The sequence below is a fragment of the Eutrigla gurnardus genome, assembly GCF_963514095.1.
Source record: "Eutrigla gurnardus genome assembly, chromosome: 7".
Lineage (NCBI taxonomy): Eukaryota > Metazoa > Chordata > Actinopteri > Perciformes > Triglidae > Eutrigla > Eutrigla gurnardus.
The window spans coordinates 27,905,645-27,929,217 of NC_139921.1; the positions used below are offsets into that span (position 1 = coordinate 27,905,645).

A 23,573-nucleotide genomic window follows, 5' to 3' on the forward strand; every position below is an offset into this window, starting at 1 on the left:
TTATATAACATTTCCAGTGTTGGGTGATTTATTTAAGGCTGTGATTTGGACTCCAAGAGACCGATCCTGTAATTTAAAAAGAATGTTTTATTGTTTTGGTGTTGTTGCAGTGTGTAGCACGGAGGCCTTCATCAGGGTGGACGGTCCGTCCGTTACTACATTCTTGCAGAGGGTTTGGGTTTGAAACGTTACACCCCTGCATTCCTGCACGGGCCTCGGTTGTGTGTGTGTGTGCGTGTGTGTGTGTGTGGGTGCGCGTGCAGCTGAGTTGAACTTCCTCGTCCTGCAGAAGAAGAAGAAGCAGAAGAAGAAGACGGAGGCGTGACGTCGCTGCCCGCAGAGAGACAGGCCCGCACGGCAGCAGGAGAGAGAGAGAGAGAGGCTGGCCCACACGGACACACACACGCCGTGTTGCGGGGACGCTACGCTGCCGTTGCCGCAGAGCAGACTCGCTGCGAGACAGGCAACCGACAACTGGGCAACTTTGCAGAGAGACGACAGACGGCCATAATGCGGCACCGCCCGGCGCCGAGCCCGGAGCAGATGTGACTGTGTGTGTGTGTGTGTGTGTGTGTGTGTGTGTGTGTGTGTGCACCGCCCAGAGCAGAGGAGGAAGCGGCGGACACCACCACCACCTCCTCCTCCACCCCTCCCTCCCCCCGCGGTTTGCCTCGCCTCGTCGCGGTTGCGCGCGGCGGCGGGTCCCGGTCGCAGGTTTCCTGGAGGACATGTCCTCGCTAACCGTGGAGGAGGACCAGAAATGGTTACCGACGCACGTCCAGGTGACGGTGCTGCGCGGCCGGGGCTTGCGGGGCAAGGGCAAGCACGGCACCAGCGACGTGTACACCATCATCCAGCTGGGCAAGGAGAAGTACTCGACGTGCGTGGCGGAGAAGACCACGGAGCCGGAGTGGAGGGAGGAGTGCTCCTTCGAGCTGCAGCCCGGCGTGCTGGAGGGCGGCGGCGGCGGCGGCGGGCGGAGCTCCGGCTGTCCGGCCGGCAGCAACGAGCTGGTCCTCATCGTGATGCACCGCGCACTCATCGGGCTGGACGTGTTCCTCGGACAGGCGGTGGTCCAGCTGGACAAGGTCTTCCATGAGACCAGATGCGTGAGGAACGAGTAAGTTCTGCTGTCCTAATTGCATGTCATACTTAGTGTGTGTGTGCATGTCTGTGTTTCCCCACGGTCATTGAACTCATCGGGGTGTTCCTGCTTTTGCACATTTATTTCTGTTGCCTCTCAGATATAAACACAGCTGTCAGTGTGTGTTTGTGTGTGTGTTTGTGTGTGTGTGTTGCTGCATCAGGGCCCTGCAGACACACCCTCCCTCCCCCCCTCCCCACCAGACACCAAACTAACCCAGTGACCACTATACAAACCAGACCCCCCCCCCCCCCCCCCCTTCTAGAAACCTCACTTTCACTTCCTCCACTGTGTCCACATTTGGTGTTTCTGTTTCTTATAAATGTTGATTCAAAATAGTCCAGGCACGATTTAGAGCAGGTTGGGTTGGGTGGAGGGGGGGGGGGGATTAATGCCTGTCCCAATTCCAGGGATTATCTAACAGATTCATGATCCAAGAGCTCCGAGGTATTTTTAGAATAACATGTTGTTTTACAAGAAACCCCCCCTCCCCAACCACCGGAGCACAGGATGGTGCAAAGTTTGATGTTGCATACTTTAAAATCTTAAAGGAAGTTTCCACCCTTGGATAACTCTTTCAAACGTCATGTAGTGGGATTTCCAACACTCTGCATAATCCATAATACCTGTTGCATCTTCAGACGTAGGCGTGATGTTGTTGGCATAACAACGAGTCTGCCGTCGGTGGAGAAACTAGACTTTCTGCTTCTTCCAGTGATGGATTTTACCCTGTATTTTAAATCAAATAAAACATTTCCTGCCTTTCATGTGACGCCACTTTGTTGGTGTTCTCCCAGACAGAGAGATATTACTTTTATTTGTACTTTGTAGAACTTGAAAAGGACAGCTGATTTTTTTTTTGTAGCAATCAAAAGTAGGCGTATTTGTGCGGGTGCCAGAGAATGGGACGTCCAGTGAATCAGAATTGGCGAACTGAAACGGTCCCTCTTTAGTTTCTGTGCCCTTCATGGCAGTTTGACAGAAATGTCGACCGACTGTGCTTTTTCCCCTCAGACAGACCTTTTGAATATGAGCCGATGGGAGAACCGGCCTCCTCCTTCTGTTGGAGCTCTGCTCGCCTGAAGGTTAGAGTCGGCCTGCGATGTTGACGTGTCAGCAGTTTGGCGTCTTGGTACATTTCAGTGTCTCCGTGTGGTATTCGATGAATCTGGGCTCGGTCACTAGTCAACGCTTCCTCATGTCCGTCACCCCTATAATAAAAAAAAGCACTGATAACATCTTTGTTTTAACCGAGGATTTAGACCAAACACAAGAAATACCTCTTGATTTTGTGCTACTTGACGCAACCTCAGTCATTGATGACTTTGGCTGCACGGATACCAATCAGACTGTTTGGATACCAGCCTGACTTTGGGTACCAATGAAGCATCTACCCATGATGCACTCTAAAGTCTTGATTATGAGTGTAGCATTTCAATTGGTCTTGTCTTTGACAAGTCGCATCGCATTCACGACAGAAGACATAGAAGTCAAACATATCGGTTGCTTCCGTGTTACTTGTCTTAAAGGTGTAATGTGCCAACATGTACTTTAAAAAACAACAACATAGAGACGAGGGATGAGACGATCGGGATAAAAAACACACAGAATAAGTTAACTGTGGTACATTTTCATGGTCGGGATGATGGTAAATATTGTCACAAGCAACATGAAAAACTGTCTAGTTCACTATGATTGTACAGAAGTTAAAAATAGAGCCAGATTTGAAAAACATACATCATGTAATAAAAAATACATTTTGCTATTAAAAAAAGGCGAGCAGGCAGGCCACAGCAGGATCAAGTGTGCAAATCCGACACCTTCCCACAGGCCTTGCTAGGAGGTGTGGATGCGTTTATTTGTGCTTCAAATACAATCAACAATCGGAAAATAACATTTTGTAGGAGATTCAGAATCTGACTGATAATTGAACAATTACAACAGAGGTTGAAAATAATACTAATTATCGTCTTTTGAATGGAAGTTTATTGTGACCTCATGATTGTGTCTCTGTAGAGAATATGAGTTTCAGGACGGTTGATTAGTTCCCTTTTCTCACAGCTGAACTAGTTTGGGTACAGAAAATTAGAAATGCATGGTTGCCTTTATCTGCTGACTGATTTGTGATTTTGGGCGGTTCCCAGTAACACCCTTGAAGATAAGTGTGTTGTCTTTGGGCTCTTTCTCTCTCTGAGGACGTTATTTTGTTCAGGCTGAGCTTTATTTGCTCGGTGACGAAGCCCAACAGAGGGACGGATGGTGGATCGTGAAATCTGATCATAAAAGTGCCGTCAATTATCTTTATTTTCATAAAAACCCAGCTCAACGCAACGCCGGCAAAACAACAACAGCAGTCACTTTAAATAAGACGGCCGCACAATGTTTAATTTCAAGTGTGAGTTTACGGTGACGGCTGTGTGACATTTAGCGTTGCGGAGGTTGAGGACTGTGCCAAGACTCCTTTACTTTACAGTTTCTAATATTTATAAAGCCCTTCAGAGGAGCTGGGGGGCGTCGCGGTGATGTAGTACTCTGGGTCGTATATCTCAGCAAATGGAGGAGATGCGTCGGGTCAAAATGGCTCTTTTTTTCTCCTTCTGAACCTCTTGACTTGTTTTATTTCTCTCCGGGATTCATCGGTTCCTTCTGAATGAACGCGTTCCAGTCGCTGAGACTGAAGGATGAGGGGTACATTTAGACGTGGTTGTGTTGGAGTCGATGACTTCATTCTGCAGGTCGGAGGGTTTAGAGAAAAAGGTGATGATTAAAGTAGCGAGGACACTCATTTAGGCTGCTAATGTTAGCATGTAAGGCTAACTAGCTTCCTATCTAACGTGGGAACTAACGTTGAATGAGCACATCCAAGGGTTTGAAGTTATGTTAGAAAAGTAAATAAGCATGTGGAAGCTGCTCCTCGATGCTCTTTTAGGCTAACGTTAACGATGTTTTCCTTTTCCATGTTAGCTAAGCTAAGTAGCCAAATGGGGGTTATGTTGCCTAAGTGCTCACCGACCTTTTTTTTTTACGTTTTAAAACAAGTCGGCTTGAAACAATTCAAAATGCCAGCTGGATAGAGTATTTTCAAACCAAATCAAGAAGCTAATGTTAGCTTAAGCGGCTAGCTACGGCTAACAACATCCGCTGGTAACGGTTGTCATTTCAGTCAGCGAAAATCAACAGTCGCAGGCTGTAAATTTAACTGTTTTTGCAAATTGTATTTTTTGTGAATCAATTTAGATAATTGCTAAATCGTTGGAGTAAATTTATTGAGATGAAATGCCGACATTCTCTGGTCTGGGATGTGCTCCTTTTTTCAAATTAAATGTATTTGGTGTTTGTCAAACTAAAAATGCTTTTTTTCAAGAAATGACCTCAGGCTCTGGGAAGTTGTGAGTATTTTCGGACAATTCATAAACTAAACTTAACTAAACAGTTAGCCAAAGGAAAAAAAGTGTCTTAGTGACCAATATGAGCATTTATTAGTACACAGTTTGACTTCTCAAATTAGCAAAGAGCAGCACAACAAGCAGGCGAATGCTTTATTGTTTGGATAGTTCGTTACGATGAACTTGCAGGTCGAGCTGTCAACATAGCGCAGATTCTCGGAAAGGTGGGCGTCGGGTGAATTCCCCTGCAGGGTCTGTGAGGACGGAGCTACAGAAACACACCGTGGACTAGAACAAGCATTTATTAAAAAATAACCGCTTGGCGGGGTCGGTCGGGTTGTTCTTGCAGCGCTGATATTATGATTTAGATGTTAGATTTGATATTTGACACCCACAGCACTTTTTTTTATCTGTAAGAACTAAAACTGTGATGTTGTATAATTACGATTCACTGTAATATCACAGACAATCATCAAAATGTGCTTAAAATTCTTAAAAATAAGATTTCTTTTGCATCATATCTTTCTTTTTCACCTTTTTAGTGGAAAATATTAAAATAATCTCAAAACAAGATGACCCTATAATTTTTTGGGGGATCGTGTATGTTTTTAAATTGGGCTCTATTTGTTATTCAGCCTTTCGCTGTCGTGTCATTGTCTGCCATTCAATATTTACGATTATCCCCATAATGGAAATTCACCATGATCAAGTACTTTTTAAAAATCCTATATCGCCCCATCAGTGAGGCTGAGAGACTGTGTGTGTGTGTGTGTGTGTGTGTGTGTGTGTGTGTGTGTGTGTGTGTGTGTGTGTGTGTGTGTGTGTGTGTGTGTGTGTGTGTGTGTGTGTGTGTGTGTGTGTGTGTGTGTGTGTGTGTGTGTGTGTGTGTGTGTGATGTGCATCCAGACAAATCCTCTGTGAAGGCAGACAGACTCCCAGAAGCGACTGCTGAGAGACAATATGGTCTAATGGACATTAGAAGTTACGTAACAGACGAACACAAACCTCCACTTATATGGAAAAACAAGCGGATTAATCAGATTAACGGAAATATTCTGTAACAGCAGGACGTATAGCAGCAGAGATTATATTCCTGAGTCATCTAGAGGCCGTGCAGTTGTGCCACGGATCTCCCATCATGCATCAGTCTGGCGTCATCATGGAGATTTCTCCTCAATTGATTCCAGATACACTTTATATTGTTTGTATTATTAATGGAGCATATATTTATTTGTTCTTTTAAACCACCATCAATTCTCAGTGTCATAGCATAGAAGGTTCTTGTTGTTTTAAAGTCAAACAAAATGAGAAGCGTTAATGAATTAAATTCACTTAATTGCTTACAATGTAATATTTGTACCTGTGTTGTGTTTATTTTGTGTATTTCTTTCTAGCCTTCCTGTCCTCTCAGTATAAGGGTTGGCCTCTTTTGTTTCTTTACATTTTACTTACTGTCAAAAAATTAAATAAATCAGCATTTCTTTGTTGTCTCCGTCACCCGGGGCCCGAGGAGGCGTGGCTTCTAATAAATAATGCTGGATTGTGTGAAAGTATCTGGAGGGAAAACCGTCGGTGAGGTTAGAGCTCATCGCATCCAGATGTGGAATGTGGTCCGGGGGTCTCGCTGACGAGGCGGGAACCCGGACCACGTTACAGTACCGCCGTTACCCACAGTGCACCTGGAGGGGTGGGTTGGCTGATAGCGTTAGATCGAGATGGATGACGCACTCACCCGAAACGCGTCCTTCATAAGTGGCTCGACGCCCTGAGCTGATAATCTGCCGCCGTCGGGGTCATTGTTGTGGACTCGTGGTTTTTGTCACCTTGCTGAGTCAGCATGGAAGCTCTCTGATAATTCATATTATTCCAAAGATCTAATGTTTGTGAGTCCCCAAATATGCTTTGCTCTCGGGGATGTGATGCTCTGAATTGACCTTTCGCTAAGAAACCCTTCAGACTCCTTTGGGAGAAATTAAAATAATACCTCAGGGTGATTCATAACCTTAAATACCAATATATATATATATATGTGTTTGGTGGGTAAAGTGCGCTGCTAAATCCCACAGTTGACACAGATCCTGAGCCCCTTGGCAGGTTTTTATTTCGAGTCTCTGGGTCTGATAGCACCCAGAGAGCCCCACAGGGACCAGACTACATGCTGGATAAAATAGCCTGGTAGCCTACTTGTCTTGTTTCTAGGGATCGCCCTGCTAAAACCCTCCGATACTCCTGTGTGGATCAGGGAGGTGGAGGGGGGGTTAGATGAGGAGATGGTGTCCTGCTGGGATGGGGTGGAGTGTTGTGATTTCCTGTTTTGGAAGATGGGGAAGTTGATACGCCGTCATGCTCTGCAGCTCTGGAATGGGACTGTTTATTATAATAAACAACAAGGAGAACAAAAAAACAGAGCATTTGGTTGTTAAGATGCTTTTTAGTTTACTTTTATAACAAAAAAAATCCAATATCAGCAGCAAAGCAACCTTTTTTTTTGGTCGTCTTCGGTAACAGACTGTTCTCTGCCTGAACACGTGGGCTTCCAAATGTAGGCTGCTGGTTTGTTTTCTTTTTCTGTCTGTGCTGCAGTTTCTGTATTTAGGCCTCATGTTACTTATGTTTTTATATTTGCTGTCGTCTGGTTTTTTTCTCTCCTGTCACACGAGCCACGAGCACAGGTGCATGCATGTCATCAGGCCTTTATTTTCCTATCCTATATCTTTTTAAATGTTTTTTTTAGGCAACCAAAGCTTTGTTTCCACCTCTGATCTTTTTACATGAAGACGTAAATCAGAAAGTACAGAAATGGAATAACACATGATTTGAAAGGTTATGCTCCACGAGGCGATGTTGTGACGACAGTAGTAGTAGTAGCTGCAGGTCTGCAGAAGGGAAAAACCCCTTACATGGCTCCCTGGTCCTGGGTTTGGAATTTGAACCCCACCTATTGCTACGGGAGTCCTGGAGGAGGACTGATACTATTGTCGGAGCGTGGATGTGAAACTGAGTCCACGCCCGAAGGTCAAGTGAGGTAGAAGCACAGGCTTTTTGAATACCTCCCAACATAAAAAAGGCTCCGCATTTCACTTTATTTACATCGTTAATAATCCGGTAACAGGATTTAATCTAATGAAATGCTCCGAAATACATCTCTGGATTACACTAATCCAGCCTTTATTGATTAGATTTGTATACACTTGCTTCATGCTGTCTCTTTAAACCTGTGAATGATACGGGGGATGAGTTGAGACAACTTCACATTTTTCATGTCTGCTCACGTGGCACGTTGTCATCCTCGTCTATTTATGTTCATGTGGAGCTTTTATAAAATCCTCCAGCATTCCTCTCTCCCTCCTCGGGCTCCACCTATTTGTTATTCCTGGTTCTCCGAGTGTTTTGTTATATAAATATATATGTGTGTGTTTTTGTCCTACAAGCCTACAATTATGCAAGTTTCTTTTTTTTTCTAGAGGGGGAAACTTTCCTGCCTCTTTTCCTATTAAACATGAACTTTACTTTACTAGAGAGTAGAACATTACTCTACAGGTGGGGATCGAACCAACCTTGTGGTTATAGGTCAACCTGTAGGTCGTCTTCTGACCAGTGATTGGTTCGTTTTTGCAGTCCGCAGCTACTTAAAAATATCTAGTTTTAGTGATTTTTGTTATATTTCTTCATTTATTTTGAATCGAGCGTATTCTATTTGTGCAGGTACAAATATTCGATGTCGTCCGACACTATTATTTTGGCAGGAAAATCGAATTAACCACATCCTCAAGTGCAGTTTGAGTTCAATGCTAACATAGCGTAGCATGCTAACATTATGCTGGCAATATGTTAGCATGCTATCATGCTAACTTGGAATGTTAGTTTGATGTGTGTGTGTGAATTCAGTATTATGATTTTCTTTTCTCCATGTATATCATATTTTAACGATCCTATAATAAAATAATGATTCTGTGCAAAGCTGGAAGCTATTTAAAAGGTAGTCTTATAGAGTGTCCCGCCTTTCTATTTCTGGTACATTTGATCTCGATATGAATTTCGGATGCATGTATTCCTACGGCGAGATCGAAATTATTTTCTGGTCCCGTTTGAATTCTTGTTCCATGAATTTCATGTTGGTTGTGGTTTTTAAAGAGAATTTTTCATGCAGAATAATCGTCGCTGCTCTCGGCGTGAATGATATCCGTCATTTGAGCCAACGATTCCTCGTCTTCTCATCGGACGGGAACCGGAAGCATGAACAGCCGTACGACTGGGACCAGCAAATAATTATATCATCTGCATTGAGACGATCTCAGATCCCATGGGAGTCTAGCGGAAGGGGCGGGACTTCGCCACTCTATAACACCGATAATAAAACTGTGAAATAAAACGTATAAACACAGATAGTTGTATCTTTTAAGCAGCATATTGATTCACAGCATCCGCTTTTAAAACCGCGTGTTAATTTGAGTGACAGATCCGGGTCTGACTGACTGCTGAGTTCAGCGAACGCAACATCTGCCGCCTTTATTTAGAAGCGCTCTGGTTCGTTTCTGCAGAGTCATACTGATATTTGTAGAAAAAAAGAAAAAAGGAGGAAATCTTGTTTCGGGGGCGGCTCTCTGGTTTCTCAGATAGCTGTGCGAGGTTCCTTCCTCTGATCCTGCTTCCATCAGTGGGTTTGCTTTCGTCTCTCGTCTTCTTTCATCTCACACTTTCGTCTCTGAGCTTCAAGCCTTCTTTTATTCTGACTTGTTTTTTTTTCTCCGGTTGCACATTTGACTATTTCCACAGCGTGACATTTGGGGTTTTCTCGTTTACAGACGTTTTTAGTCTCAGAATTCATCTCACAACCACTTAAAGTGATGACAAAATCTGCATTTAATTAAATTAAATACATTTTATTTTTATTGTTTACTTAACAGGGACAATACATACAACATTGCCACAAATAATTGGGAAGATGTGATGTATATAATTTGCAGCCTTTGTCACTTTGTTTCCATTTAAACTACATTTTCAGGAAATTACATCTGCATTTTACATAAAGCATTATAGCTGGTCTTTTCTCATATAAATGTTGTCTTTCTTTGTCTTTATGACTATTTCCTCTTGTAAAATCAGATGATATTTCTGTGAAATCAACACATTCTTTTATTTGGAGCCCAAACATTGTGTTTAACCAACACTTTGTGCTCTATGTGAAACACGTTGTGAAATTGGGGTCGGTTTGTGTCACTCGACCTTATTTAAGGGCATTTAGAGAACGACACTGTGGTGGAGGTGCGAGGTGAAAACAGCCCGGCAGCACAGGAAGTGAAAAAATAAAAGCAGGTCTTGGTTTCGGGCCCAGTTTTCGGTCTCCCTCCCCTTTGAACTTCCCGTTGGCAGCACCGTGTTGTCACAAACACATGTTAACTGGGGGAATTTTCTCGAATCTGTTACATATTTTTTTTAAAAGCGGGTCACGGTGGACCGGATGAGACTTTCCCATGAGTCACAGCGGCGTAACGCCCACAGTAGTTTCTAAGAACTGCTCCTCCGCTGCCAACCAGTAAACTTTACCGTCGGGGGGATATTTGTTCAGGACACGTTAAATCAGAAATGAACATCGTTTCACGTCATTGTTCTTGCTTAACGGGTCTGATGACAGAAACAAGAGGCATTGTGGGAAACATCCTCGTGGTGTTACGGGCACGCAGACACGCTCTCCCCCCTGTGTGAGGACAGATTAGCCTCATTCATCACAACAATGCAGTCATTCACATTTATTTCATGACCCCATTCGATGATAAGCAAATAGTTTTATTAACTCACCTTATATTTAGTTGTTAAATAAAAAAAAAAAGTGTACATTTGAGATTTAAGATTTTCTCCATACGTTTTTTAAAATGATTATAATTTTTTATTACACTGAAGACTTTAATGCGTTCTGTACTCGCATTTTAAATGTTTCTTTTAATGATATCCTCAATGTTACTACTCATAGAAACACGGGACTCTCCTGGATTATTTCATGGTCACCTTTTTTAAAATGAATATTCTTTTGGAAACTCAGTTTCTGAAATGTTTTCAAGGGCAAGTATACAAACTACAATACCCACAAGCCCTGGCTGCTGTTGCCATGCAGAAGAAGCCACGCTGAATTCCTTCAGACTGAGTTAACAGAGTTATAAGATCAGTGATCGATGTGTCTGGCTTTACTTTAAGAGTCAACGTTTATACCTTTTGGACTTTTTAATCAAATAACTCAACGAGGAAAACTGTTTTACTTCCTGAATCTGGGGGGCAACCGAAATATTTCCTCCCACTCCACATCTCTATCCACGTCAAGCACTCATTTAGAATCCCAATTTTCAGATATTAATAGAGTGATACCAGGGGCTGCCACTCAATAGTGATCAATTCATCATCATTCATTTATCATTTTGGCTATAAAATGTCTAAAAATAATGAAAAATGTCTGGTTGTGTTTTTAAAAACAGTTCAAAAGACTCTAAAGTCAGATTATATTAAATAGAAAAAAGCAGCAAATACTTGTGTACTTGCGTTACATTTTTGCCCGATGAACGACTTTATCGATTAATTGATTTCCTGTCGACTAATTGTCTGTTTGATTGTTCTCAGGTGGTACAAACTCAACTCGAAGTCGGGGAAGAAGGAGAAGGAGCGGGGGGAGATCCAGGTGACGGTCCAGTTCACCCGGAACAACCTGACGGCGAGCATGTACGACCTCGTCATGAAGGACAAGGGCGCCTCCACCTTCAGCAAGCTGAAGGAGCGCATCAAGGGGAAGAGGAGAGCCAGCGAGGAGGACTCGGCGTCGGCCTCGCTGCCCAGCGGCTACGGCTCCCTCCACCGGATGCGGCAACGGTTGCCGAGCGATGGCGGCGGGGAGGAGGACTACGAGGACGACGAGGGGGGCGAGGCCCGGCGGAGCAAGATGAGGACCTTCTTCCTGAGGGGGAAGCTGAGGAAGTCGTCGGACACGCGCTCCAGCACGTCGCTGGGCTCGGAGAGCAGCGAGTCGTCGCGCGGCGGCAGCCTGAGTCCCACCGCCGGCATCAGCGTGGTGGTCTCCGACCTCTCCAACTCGCCGAGCAACAGCAGCAACCTGACCGCCGACAACAGCCCAGGTGAGATGTCATCACTGACCAACAAATTCATCCTTTTCTTCATATTCAACACTCGCAGGTTCATGTTTCCTCCTGTGGGAACAACTGAGACCTCTAATAAGTCGAGTAATTGATGAGTCAATTAAATATCTTAAATATATAGACTCCCTATAGGACATCTTAAAGGTCTCGTTGTGTCGACCAATCGTCTAAAATCCAAATATATTTCATGTTATGATGATATATGATGAAGAAAAGATGTTTGGATCTTTTATTTCACTATTCTTTCCCAAAGAATTATTAAAATGATTCGGCTCGTTTCGGCTCTAATCTGACACTTTTACATTTCTTTTAGAGAACTTGCTCGTTTTATGGCAAAAAATATTTTTAAATGAACCACTTCCTTTAAACTTCTCTCTCGACAGTTCATTTAGTGTGAGAACCGCTTCAGATGTTGTGTTTTTGTTCTTGTTTATAAAGTTGCTTTGTCATTATGAGAAAACAGGAAGATGCCAGAAATACTTAATTATCTATCTTACATTTTTGCAGCCACTGTTTCAACCAATTAAGGCAATAGTTTCCTTTTTTGGGGAAATAAGTTTATTGATTTTGTTACAGAGAGTTGTTGATATTTTCTGTACTCTCAATATGAAGCTACAGCCAGTTAGCTTAGCATAAAGACTGGAAACGATAATCTGTGGCTCACAGTTCTGAAATCCAAATAACATTTTACTGGAATGTATCACATAAAAACACTTATTTTTTCATGGTTCCATATTAGTTTGAATGGAATGTGTTATAGTGTGACATGAGTTCAGCATTATGTTGATTAATTAAGTGAATATAATGCTGTGATTGTCCATATTACTCCCCTGAGACTCCAGAAGTGTTAGTTTCATCTTAATTACTGACGTGTGTGTGCATTTCCTGTTATGAAACAAGTTAATAATGTGCCTGTAAATAATGAATCAACTTTAATTAAGATATCCCACGTGTGATGCTACTTTATCTATATGTGGGCGGGTCATCCTGCTGTGAAAAATATTACCCTTGCAAAGCTTTTCCCCCAATTAAGTCGCCACGAATGTAAGGTATAAGATCATGGATTATTTTTAAAAATCTCTGTTCCCGTCTCTCTGCAGACCACGACACGTCCTCGCTCCAGTGTGAGTTCGGCGACGGTGAAATCTCCATCGCGGTGCCTCAGCCCACCGTGTGCGTTAACGGAAGCCATGCCTACGGCGTCCGGCCCCCAGACCCGGGCTCAGGAAAACCCTCAAATGCTTTAGGCCCGCTGCAGAAGTCCTTGCCTCTCTCCGTGTCTCTGCAGAACCTCAGACCTTCAGACCCCATCAAAAGCCCCGCGGGGGACGGGCGCCGCTGGTCCTTCGACAAGCCCGGCGAGGAGGAGAAGGCGGCCATAGCGGCGGCCCTGGAGAAAAGCGGCCCCATGCTGGGCGACGAGGAGTTAGCCGCCGTCGCCGCCTCCTCCTCCTCCTCAGAAAGCCAGGGGAAGAAGCAGGGGCTGAACTCTCATGGGAGGAGGGAGTCTGAGGGGAAAGGGCAGACCCAGTCCAGGGACGAGTCTGAACAAGCAACACACAAGGGATGGTTCGGATCCAAGGAGTCGCACAGCAAACCCAGGTGAGAACACACACACAGCGAGCAGATGCTTTCATTTTAACGTGAACATGAATTTAATCATGCTCATCTGTTTTTGGGGGGCAAAAAGACGTTTTAATTTCCAAATCTGCAGCGTTCTGTTGGAGCGGTTGCATCAGAGCGGTTTGCACTTCCTGTGTACCAGCATGACTGCTGGAAGCAGCGCTGCACGCTCGCTCTCGGTCTCTGGTTACAGCAGGTACCTGCTGCAATGCAGATGGGGGAGGGGAGACGCTCTCGTGGAAACCAGCTCCGTCCGTGATAACGCCAATTTCACTGGAAGGATGAGGAGGATGAGGAGGAGCTGGAACAATATTTGTTCTCTGACAGATTTAGTGTTGAGTGTCGTGTGGAGGTGTGGGTTTTTGTAAAGTGTGTGTGTGGTGGGGAGAAGGGAGGGGGAGGGAGAAAAACAACCCATCCAATTTTATTTCCACTTCTAACAGAAGCACATTGGTACAGTGGTAATTTATCTGCAGGCTGTCACCGACTCTTTTGTGCTGCTCACTGTTGAATTGAGTGCATCGTTCCTGCAGTCTTATATTAAAGAAATCATTAATTCAGCTAAAAGAAGCTTTAAACAGCTACTTATTTTTTTTAATTTCGAATCAATTCGCCCGGAAAAACAACCGGCATCGTGATGTTTCTCTACACTGAAGCATAAACAGAATATTGGATGATAAGCGGCTGCTGATTGCGGCGAGGTCAGCCATTCTGGACCGTAGTACGCTCAATACGTTCCTGCCAGCTCCGTAACTATACATCCTCACTCTACACACCCGCATGCTTTTATATCCTGGGGGGGGGGGGGTTGCCAAGTTGGCACTGGGTAGTGCTAAGTAATCATTACACCCAGCTGCATCAACTTATTTTTTTGCAAAATATTACACCACGGGTCAATGAAAACACACCGTTTCTGTTTTAGTATGATTGATTGGAATGATTTATACGCAATCTTTTGTTTGTTACAGTTAAAGCCACGGCGTGAAGAGTTTTCATGGGATTTTAATATTTTTTCCAATTATTATTCTGACAAACAGGATTTAGTTTCAGAACATAATAGAAGAATCTCGGCAGAGTTCATTGTTGTCAAAATGAAACTAAAAAATGTTTGATACATGAGGACTTTAAAGCTGCACTGTTCAATATATTATAGGATAAAAGAGACTACACTGGAAGTGATGAACAGCTCGTCATCGACCCTGCAGACTTGATGGAGCGTTCAGCGTCTTTTAGCTTATTGTTTTGGTTTCCCTGTCTGCAGCATTACTGTTTTGTTTCCTGCAGTAAGAAGCTGTTTTCAGTTTGAAAAGCTTTAAAAAGACACTGCACACGACGTGCTCAGCACATTTAGAGACTAGCTGGTGAACATAGTGCAGCATCCAGCTGCTAAAGAGACAGATATTTCTCTCAGGAGTTGGTGGAGACCAAAAACGGAGCAAAAAAATGAGTGAATGTTGGACTACAAATCTCTTTTCATGTTTGCCATCAAAGGTGATTTTTAAAAAGTCAGTGTTTGCAGCTTGTTGTGCTGCCCCCAAGTGGCCAAAAAGATCACAGCAGGTTTAACGGTGTTTTCCACACAATTAGGCCTCCTGCAGGCCTGTTGGCGGAGCTGTGTGAACGATCCACACTAATCAAGAGGACTGTGTGCCCTTCCTTTCACAGCCTGGTGGTGTCCCCTAAACTAGAGCCCAGCACTGACCCCCACCACGCCCCGGGTCCCCCTGTAGTAGATCCCGACCCTCTGCTTTCACCGCTGCATCACACGAACCCTTTCTGCCCCTCACAGACCACACCGCCCCCCCTGTCCCCCTGCAACCCTTTCTTCTCTCTCCTGCAGCACAACCCTTTCTATGACAACACGCTAACCGCTCAGCCCTTAAAACCTCCGCCGCCTCCTCTGCCCTATCTCTCCAGCGCCCGACCCCCCATAGCGCAACTCTTCCCACCGGCGCATAACCCCGACCCAACCCCGTCCGACTGGAAGCGACCTCTTCCTCCGGCTCCCTTGGAAGGGGAGCTGGACTCGGAGTGGGATGAATCCTTTGAAGCGTTTGCTGCTGGCAGGCTGCAGTCTCCTGAGGATCTGACCGCAGAATGCAAAACACAGCCAAACACACCCGGTGACCGTCCACTGGAGCGCTGCAGCAACGCCGGAGCATCGCTACCCCTCACGGATCAGAACACAAATGTGAACGACGCACTACGCCACCCTCCTCGCACAGAATTTGGATTTGATGCAGATAGAGCCGTCGTCCAGGCAACGAACGCGTATCATGTGGACGCATTCCCACAGCTGCTGGAGACGATCCCAGAGCACGCCAGCTTCGAGAGCGACGCCATCGCTTCGAATGCTTTCACTAACTCGCCAAAACCGGATGCATGTGCCGAATCCGATCGAGCTAACGCCGCTACTAATGCAATCAATTCGGCCGACACTAACACGCACGAAGCCCCCCGGCACGCCTCCCCCGCAAAGCTCAGCAGCAGCTCCCCAGATCCAGGGTCTTCGGGTATCGGCAGTTCGGCAGAAGAGGACATCCTCTCTTGTCTCTCTTCCTATTCGGACAAGTTCTCCGCGTCCTCCTCTGAGGAAGCGGAGGCACACAACCTCGAAAGCAACGTCCTCGGCTTTGAAAAATCCTCCGATTCATCTGTTGTAAAAAGCAAGTCTGACGATGACATCGCTGATCTGTCTTCAGGCGACGTAGCTCAGCAAACGGTTATCCAGCACAGTGACGACGATGATGAGGCAGATTCAAGCGGTTTAGGTGGTTCAACGGCATGGCAGCCGGCAGAGCTTACAGTCAGCGCAACAGGGACAGGAAGTGAGGATGCAAACTTATCAAACAGTCCCTCGTTAGCAGAACTGCAGCCAAAGTCCATGACATGTCTGCAGACTGACCATGAAAATGGAGAGAAAGGCATCTGTGACTTTAACGGAGCTCTACAGGATTTATCTAAAATGTTGAATGATTCCTCTCTCGGCTCCACACACCCGTCGCTACACATCATAACCTCCTCCCCCGATGTGAGGCAGAGTCTGTGGGACTCGCCCATCGAGGGCACTACTTTAGGAGGACCGGATGCAAACCGGCGTTCTCCAGTGCCATTCGGACCTTTTGACAGCAACCACAACGCCAACAGTCCCAACCGACACTTTGAGGACACGCCGTCGGGTCCCTCTCGGCTGTCCGATCGGAGCGCCTCCAGCAGCTTCTTCCAGAGCCTCTACGTCAGCACCGACTCGCAGGATTACCAGACCTGCGGGTCTCACCCGTCCTCCAAGTCCTCCAGCGGCTCCGAGCCAAACTGGACGCTGCACTCGGCGAACTCGACGCTCTGTGGCGAGCGGAGCGACGGTCGGACGACGCCGGCTGACGGCAGAGGAGAGTCATGTGGCGAAGGAATCAACCAAACTGACCGATCTGAAGGATCTGTCTGTGGAGCGGAAGACGTCAAGGCGAACCTTGAGCCAAGTTTCACGACAGTGGACGACTTCCGTTTACTTCCTGTGGCGCCGACAGACACTTACATGAGCTGCAATCTTAGGAAGCTCACCGACTTCGGCGCGGTGCTTTCAAAATGTCCTCCGGCACCCAACGCCACGCTGCACCGCACCCAGTCCGAGGGCGCACTGACGCCTGCGTTCGACGAACTCCTCCTGCCCTCCTTCGGGAGCGACCCCGGCGCGATCCAGGAGTCCTCCTCGGCTAAGCCCCGCCCCCACCTCCCCTCTCTGACCTCCTTCGCTCTCCCTCTAAAGCCTCAAAGTAGTAGCTCTCCCGTAGCGCTCTGTTCTCTCTCTTCTCTCGCCAACGCTACGCCGAGGTCACCACCCGTGCCAAATCCAATGCTTCAGGAGACGCCGCCGCCACAGCAGCAGCAGGCAGCCAATCAGCAGGCAGCCAATCAGCAGATCAGGTGAGGTTGCACATGCTCCGTGCTTGGTGGAGAGGAAGCATTTCCAGAATTGTCTATCCTGTCGTCTCTTCAGTCTCCCTTTTTGTCGCGCTGCTTCCGCCTGATTTTCCTTCTGCCAACTCTCGAGGGGATTCTCCTTTTGTGGTGTGACCTTCTGTTTTTCACTTGTTAAGACACACACACACACACACACACACACACACACACACACACACATGTATACAGTATATACTGGTGTTAACAGGACTCCGCTGCAGGTGTCTTGTGTGTGTCCTGGTTCTGTGGTAACAGGAAGGAAAACAGAGCCTCAGGCCAATTAGCAGTTATTATTTTGCCCTGATTCCTACCACACACACCCTCTCCCTCCCTTAACACCAAACACACACACACACACACACACACTCCCCCACAGGACCAGCCAGTGTTCTCACACAGCCGTGCTCATTTGCCAAAAATCTCAACCAGAAAGCAGGCAGAGAAGGTGTTGTTGTGTCACTGGTGCACATTTCCTCTTCACCTCGGGGTAATAACACATTTAACACACAACTCTACATGTTTGATTGCACCGGTGCATGCAAATTAAGTCTTTTTTTCATTTTCACCAGTATTTTTCCTTTTAATGAGGGACTCTTGCACACGTCTAACCTCCTTTTCACCCTCCATCACGAGCTTCTGGGGATTTTTAACAGAACGATGTGTCGCATCCACGTCTGCCTGGAGGTCCGGAGGACAATCTGAACCTAAACCCACGCTGACCTGGACTAAAGACAGATATGTGACATAGATTGCGGTTGTATGACTGCAAGTAAGTTATGGAGTGGTTTGATAAATTATAGATTTCCTGGTAAATGTAGGTCGCTGACACAGGAAGCTGTCTTTCCTGTGTTGTGTAGAGTTGTTTGAGAAAGGCATTCAAGCTGACCTGAACAAAGAGAACACAAAGGTTTCTGCTCGTTCGTCAGTGAAATAGATTTAATTCAATCGTATGAGAATGAAAAAAGGTCTATTCCTTTTATTTGTCTGGAGATTAGGATTGTGTTGTGAGGGATTTTCAGAATAAAAGCTTAGTTGCTTTATAAGCTAGTGGCCATTATAAGTAAAGCAATGTCTTAGCGTGAACACTCACAGAGTAATTTACCCCCTTTCACGTTGTTTCCTTTTGAAATATTTAAGAAAGAATCCAGTATTTTACAAGGGAGAAAAAAAGTCAGAAAGGTTACCACACCTTTGTGTAACAATCTACTTTTATTAGCACTAAAAGTATTAAAACATTATATCCTTTAGTTTTATTTCGACTTTTTATTATAGCCCCTTGAAGGATTTTACTCTGAAAAGCCACACGAACCCTCCCAGACTTCCCCTCTGGTGGTTCCTCAATAAAAACTCGGAAGGAAGGAAAAATAGATGAAGTGAGATGAAGTCCTCGTTTAGATGATAATGTCAGACACTGAAGGATGATTCATCCTTGAATATCAACGAGCTTTGGACCTCCAGTCTGGCAGCCGGATGTCCTCACTTCACCAGTGAAAACTGAAAAGGCCACAGAAGTGTTTTATATACTCGTATATGTGTAATATGTATGCTTTGTGTCGTTGCCCCCCCCCTCCTCCTCCAGCCCCCACCCGGTCAAGCCCCTGACCACTGCCACTGAGGAGAAGCGGAGCGAGGGCCGGTCAGTGCTGGCCACCGGCCTGGAGAAGCTCAAGTCCACCATCCACCCGGGGAGGAGCAGCCATCCCAGCGAGCAGGAGACGGACAGGAAGAAGGTGCAGCATAATAATAATAATAAAATATGACAATGCTGCCCTGCAGAGGCAAATACAAGCATTTAATGATCATGACTTTGTGTCGCACAAAAACACATCTGGTAATCAAACATCGAAGGTGTTGTCCTGCTTGTTTTATTAATGAATTAATAAAAGAGCAATATGTGTAACAGATGTTGCTCCAATTGTTTTTATGAGTAAATGCATTAAGAGGACCGTAAAGCAGAACAAAAGCTAATTATACAGTATATTGTGTGTGTATATATACATATATTATATATTTATTTGTTATTTTTATTTGGATTAAATTTGGAAAACAAAGGGGTGACTAACCTATTAAAAATTGAGGAGACATCACACTGTTCTGTCATTTGCGACGCCTTCATCCATCTCCCTGTCTCCCTGTCTCTCTCTCTCCCTGTCTCCCTGTCTCTCTCTCTCCCTGTCTCCTTGTCTGTCTCTCTCCCCGTCTCCAGACCGTGACACAAGGGGCGGGCTCCTACTACCACCTGAACCACAGCCAGCTGGTGTCCCTGCTGGTGCAGCGGGAGGCGGAGCTTGCGAGGCAGCGGGCGGAGTTCGAGCGTCAGAAACTCGTGCTGGCCAAGCGGGAGGTGGAGCTGAGGAAGCTGAAGCCGCAGGTCAAAGACCTGGAGGACTACATTGACACGCTGCTGGTGCGCATCATGGAGCAGAAGCCCACTCTCCTGCAGGTGCGCTCCAAGTTAAAGTGACGGAGTCTGCAGGGGTCACGGGGGTCACGGGGGTCGCGGTTCTGTTCACTGTCCTCCACAACAGCTCTTTAGTCTTTTCACTGCTATGCTGTCCTTTTTGATACTAATATGTAGGCACTGAGCGACGTGGAGGCGCCGGGTTCCAGCCGGCATGACGGAGCGGGTTCTGAATGTAGCGGGTCCTCAGGTTGTTTTCAGGTTCACACAGCCGGGTTTGGTATTGGGACGCTTCCATTTTTTGGGGGGGGAGAAGGGAATCCTGATTTGTAGAAACGGCGATTCCTTCCGTTTTCACCTCACCTCACTTCTGTCACCTTATCACAAAAGAGAAACGCTCGAGTCTCAGTCCACAACGACGTGTGTGTGTATTTATATATATATATATATCTATATCTGAAGGTTCTGGAGGGGAAGGAGAGTTTCAGACCATTAACTACAAATTGCATGTACTTTAAATCAATGCTGGCCGTTCCTGTAGCATTCCACCGGGTTAGGATTGATTTTTATACCTTCCAGGCAGCCATTAGTTTCAGGTCATTTCAGTGCAGAGGAAACTTGCAGAAACTTGAAACCTGCTCAGACAAAAAATCTGACGCATTTGGTTTTTAATTTCACAGTTGTTCTAAAGGCGTAAATGCAGATAATGATACAAAAACGCTCCGATAAGTGACGACATTGTACTTACAAGCTACAGTGAAGCTCTGCAATTATTGTTATTTTCATTTTCAATTCATCTGAAGATGATTTTCTTCATCAAAGAAAGATTTCAAAGTAAAAATCTATTTCGAAAACTGGTTCAAACATTGAATAGATTATCAGAACAGTTAGTTTAGCTCTGCGTTATTATAAAATAAAGACAGTATTTGGTTAATGAGGTAAATTCACGCTAAACCACCACATACGTCTCGTTCACGGTGATTAGCATCTCTTCTTCCTCGCTGTTTATACGTCGTTGTGGATTGACGCTCCACAAATGTTTCCTGATGAATATCGAGTGCTCTGACTAGTTTTTCGAGAAAAAAACAACAACTACAAAACCAAATGAGCGGCGCGAGAATTCAGCCTTTGTCGTGTGCACATCACGGGGAACTGATTGTAGCCTCTGAATGTTCAAAAGTGTTCTTAGCCAGCAAAGTGAATGGGTTCTTCTTTTATCCTTTGCTTGCTCCTTTTCCTTCCTTACTTTCCCTCACAACACCACTGGTTTCTGTTCTTTTATTGGGCATGTTGAAATATTTCCCATGATGCTCAGCCACATAAGCTAACTGATTCCTGTATGGGTCACGGTGTGTTATCAGGTGAAGACAGCATCACTCAGCATCACAGCTTCTCTGATCTCGTGCTTCTGCCTTCTTACCCCCGTGTGTGTGTGTGTGTGTGTGTGTGTGTGTGTGTGTGTGTGTGTGTGTGTGTGTGTGTGTGTGTGTGTGTGTGTGTGTGTGTGTGTGTGTGTGTGTGTGTGTGTGTGTGTGTGTGTGTGTGTGTGTGTGTGTGTGTGTGTGTGTGTGTGTGTGTGTGTGTGTGTGTGTGTGTGTGTGTGTGTGTGTGTGTGTGTGTGTGTGTGTGTGTGTGTGTGTGTGTGTGTGTGTGTGTTATCGACACGAGAAAATGCCTGCTAACATGGCGGTTCTTAACTCCTCCCCCTCCCTCGGTGTCACATCCGCTTCCGCTCCAAGCTCGCTTATCGCTGCTGCTTTCAGGTGTTCCAGAGGGAAATAAACTGCATTTTACAGCATACACATGCCGTATGGAAATGCCAAATGCTGCCTTATTTTTTGTTTTGTTTTGACGTTTCGTCGAGAGTTCGTTTTAATTAACTTGTTTGGGGTTCGAGGCAGGTTTTAAAGAAGAAGAAAAAAGCCATCTGTTCACTGAGAGTTCACAGCTTTTTTTTTTTTTTACTCCTGTTAATGCTTGTTATGATATTGTTTAGATCACTGCACAATAATAAATTGTATGCATACCAATAGAAAATGAGCAGTAACAGTGATTTTTTTTCCCTGTGAAATGCCAAAATAAAGCCTTGAAACTTAATATACGGAGCAGATCGATACACCATGAAGTATTCTGATACGATGCCACTTTTAACAGCGTTTTGTGGATGTTCTTGCACTACTTAATCATCAGAACATAACTTTAGTGTACCCGTCCGTCCATGTCGGGATAGTTAGATCTACTTTACACCGTACTGCACTTTCTAATCGCTCTGTGATTTCAGCACTTGGCCAACTTTGGACACCACGACTATGAGTTTGCCAGTGAGCACGAAGCATACAACAAAAAAACCATCAGAAAACCGTCTGTCACCTCAGTCCCGCTGTGCCGATCGCAATATCAAGTGCATAGACGACTGTAGAGACGTATTAAATGTGACTCGGCACTTACGAAGCGTCCTCATCCATGTCTTCCATTTCTATTTAAGTTTCAACAGATTTTTTTTTTGTTTTTTTTGTAATTTTTGTCCTCGAGTGTGTGTGTAGCCGGTGGAACGTGCTTAAGGTAGTATGTGAGATTGGAAAGTTTACAATTCGTGATGCAATTCTGTTTCACAAATTTTGTATATTTAATAAAGAATATTTTGTGTTCCTTGCTCACCGTATGTTTGATTGTTCATCTTTCTTTGGTGTGTGTGTGTGTGTGTGTGTGTGTGTGTGTGTGTGTGTGTGTGTGTGTGTGTGTGTGTGTGTGTGTGTGTGTGTGTGTGTGTGTGTGTGTGTGTGTGTGTGTGTGTGTGTGTGTGTGTGTGTGTGTGTGTGTGTGTGTGTGTGTGTGTGTGTGTGTGTGTGTGTGTGTGTGTGTGTGTGTGTGTGTGTGTGTGTGTGTGTGTGTGTGTGTGTGTGTCTCTCTCCACAGGGCTGATTGTGGTAGTTCTATTTAATTTAATTAGCAAAGATAAATGTTAGGCAATCATTTAACCGAAGGAGCTGCTAGTTTTAGTTATTTTGGTTTCAGGTTTTAAATGTTATTTATGCCTTTTGTTTTGCTTAAAATTATTTTCTACATCTTAACAACATATTTGATCAAATAATATGAAAACCAAACACTTTAATGTATTGTAAGCTGCAACGCTTACCCAGTTTTACAGCTTTTAGCTAATGGCAATCATGAATATTAAATAATTTAAACATATCTTTTTGGATTTTTCATATTGTATTAGCCATCAACACGCTGCCATGAATCCTATTCTGTTGGAGAAATGCACTGGAGTTTATAGAAAATATTCCTGTATGTGAATGCATCACACACATAAACTGTGTACATGGTGCACCTGGAATAGTAGATTTTAAATCATAATTAATCAAGAAAAACAGTTGATAATTCCCCTCAAATGCATTAAAACTAACGAGCCGTCTCTAAGTAGAAAGTACAGATATTTGTTTCACAATGTAGTGGAGTAAAAGTAAAAAGTTGTCAGAAAAATAAATACTCAAGTAAAGTACAAAAACCTGAGAGTTCTACTTAAGTACAGTAATAAAGTATTTTTACTTCGTTGACTTCCCACCTCTGGTTGTAATGGATGTTAGGGGTTCTTGTTATTTTGTCCAACCCCTGATTATTTTATTACCAGCGTACTGACTTTAACTCCAAACCACCACTGGAGGGCTATGTTATACTCCTTCAGCACTCCCAACAACATTAGGACTGAAAACTGTCTTCTTATGAATTGCTCAAACTGATGCTGCATTCAAGTGCTGCTCGGAAGATCCTACTACTCACTTGTGAAGCCGGAATTACGAGAATGTCATGTTCAGGTGCTTTATTATCTAATTGAAGAAATGCGGACGTAAGGTTTACTGTTACCTAAGGGAACATTATTTTTCGATTCCATTATGCACATGCTAAAGGAGGAAAAAGAT

The 23,573-nt window shown here is 44.8% G+C and overlaps 2 protein-coding genes across 2 annotated transcripts in view; one reads left to right on the plus strand and one right to left on the minus strand.

Annotated features, from left to right (window-relative positions):
• pank2 (pantothenate kinase 2) overlaps nucleotides 1–331 on the minus strand; it is a 44,309-nt gene extending 43,978 nt beyond the window's left edge. Inside the window, exon 1 of the mRNA XM_084013745.1 lies at nucleotides 327–331. The gene's annotated coding sequence lies outside the window, so the exon portion shown is untranslated. The remainder of the gene's footprint in view (nucleotides 1–326) is intronic.
• On the plus strand, nucleotides 330–22,310 carry rab11fip5a (RAB11 family interacting protein 5a (class I)). Its single transcript, XM_084013740.1, has 6 exons — nucleotides 330–1,120; nucleotides 11,140–11,648; nucleotides 12,770–13,271; nucleotides 14,958–17,216; nucleotides 18,832–18,982; nucleotides 19,459–22,310. The coding sequence occupies exons 1-6, from the start codon at nucleotides 729–731 to the stop codon at nucleotides 19,714–19,716; spliced, it is 4,071 nt and encodes a 1,356-aa protein (XP_083869866.1). The 5' UTR covers nucleotides 330–728; the 3' UTR covers nucleotides 19,717–22,310.
• The last annotated feature ends 1,263 nt before the right edge of the window (nucleotides 22,311–23,573 follow it).

Bases quoted from the DNA above. Each gene is read 5' to 3' on its own strand.
- rab11fip5a (XM_084013740.1), top strand. From the start codon at position 729: ATGTCCTCGCTAACCGTGGAGGAGGACCAGAAATGGTTACCGACGCAC. The intron at 1,121-11,139 runs GTAAGTTCTGCT...GATTGTTCTCAG, and splicing joins ACCAGATGCGTGAGGAACGA to GTGGTACAAACTCAACTCGA. The intron at 18,983-19,458 runs GTGCAGCATAAT...CCCCGTCTCCAG, and splicing joins AGGAGACGGACAGGAAGAAG to ACCGTGACACAAGGGGCGGG.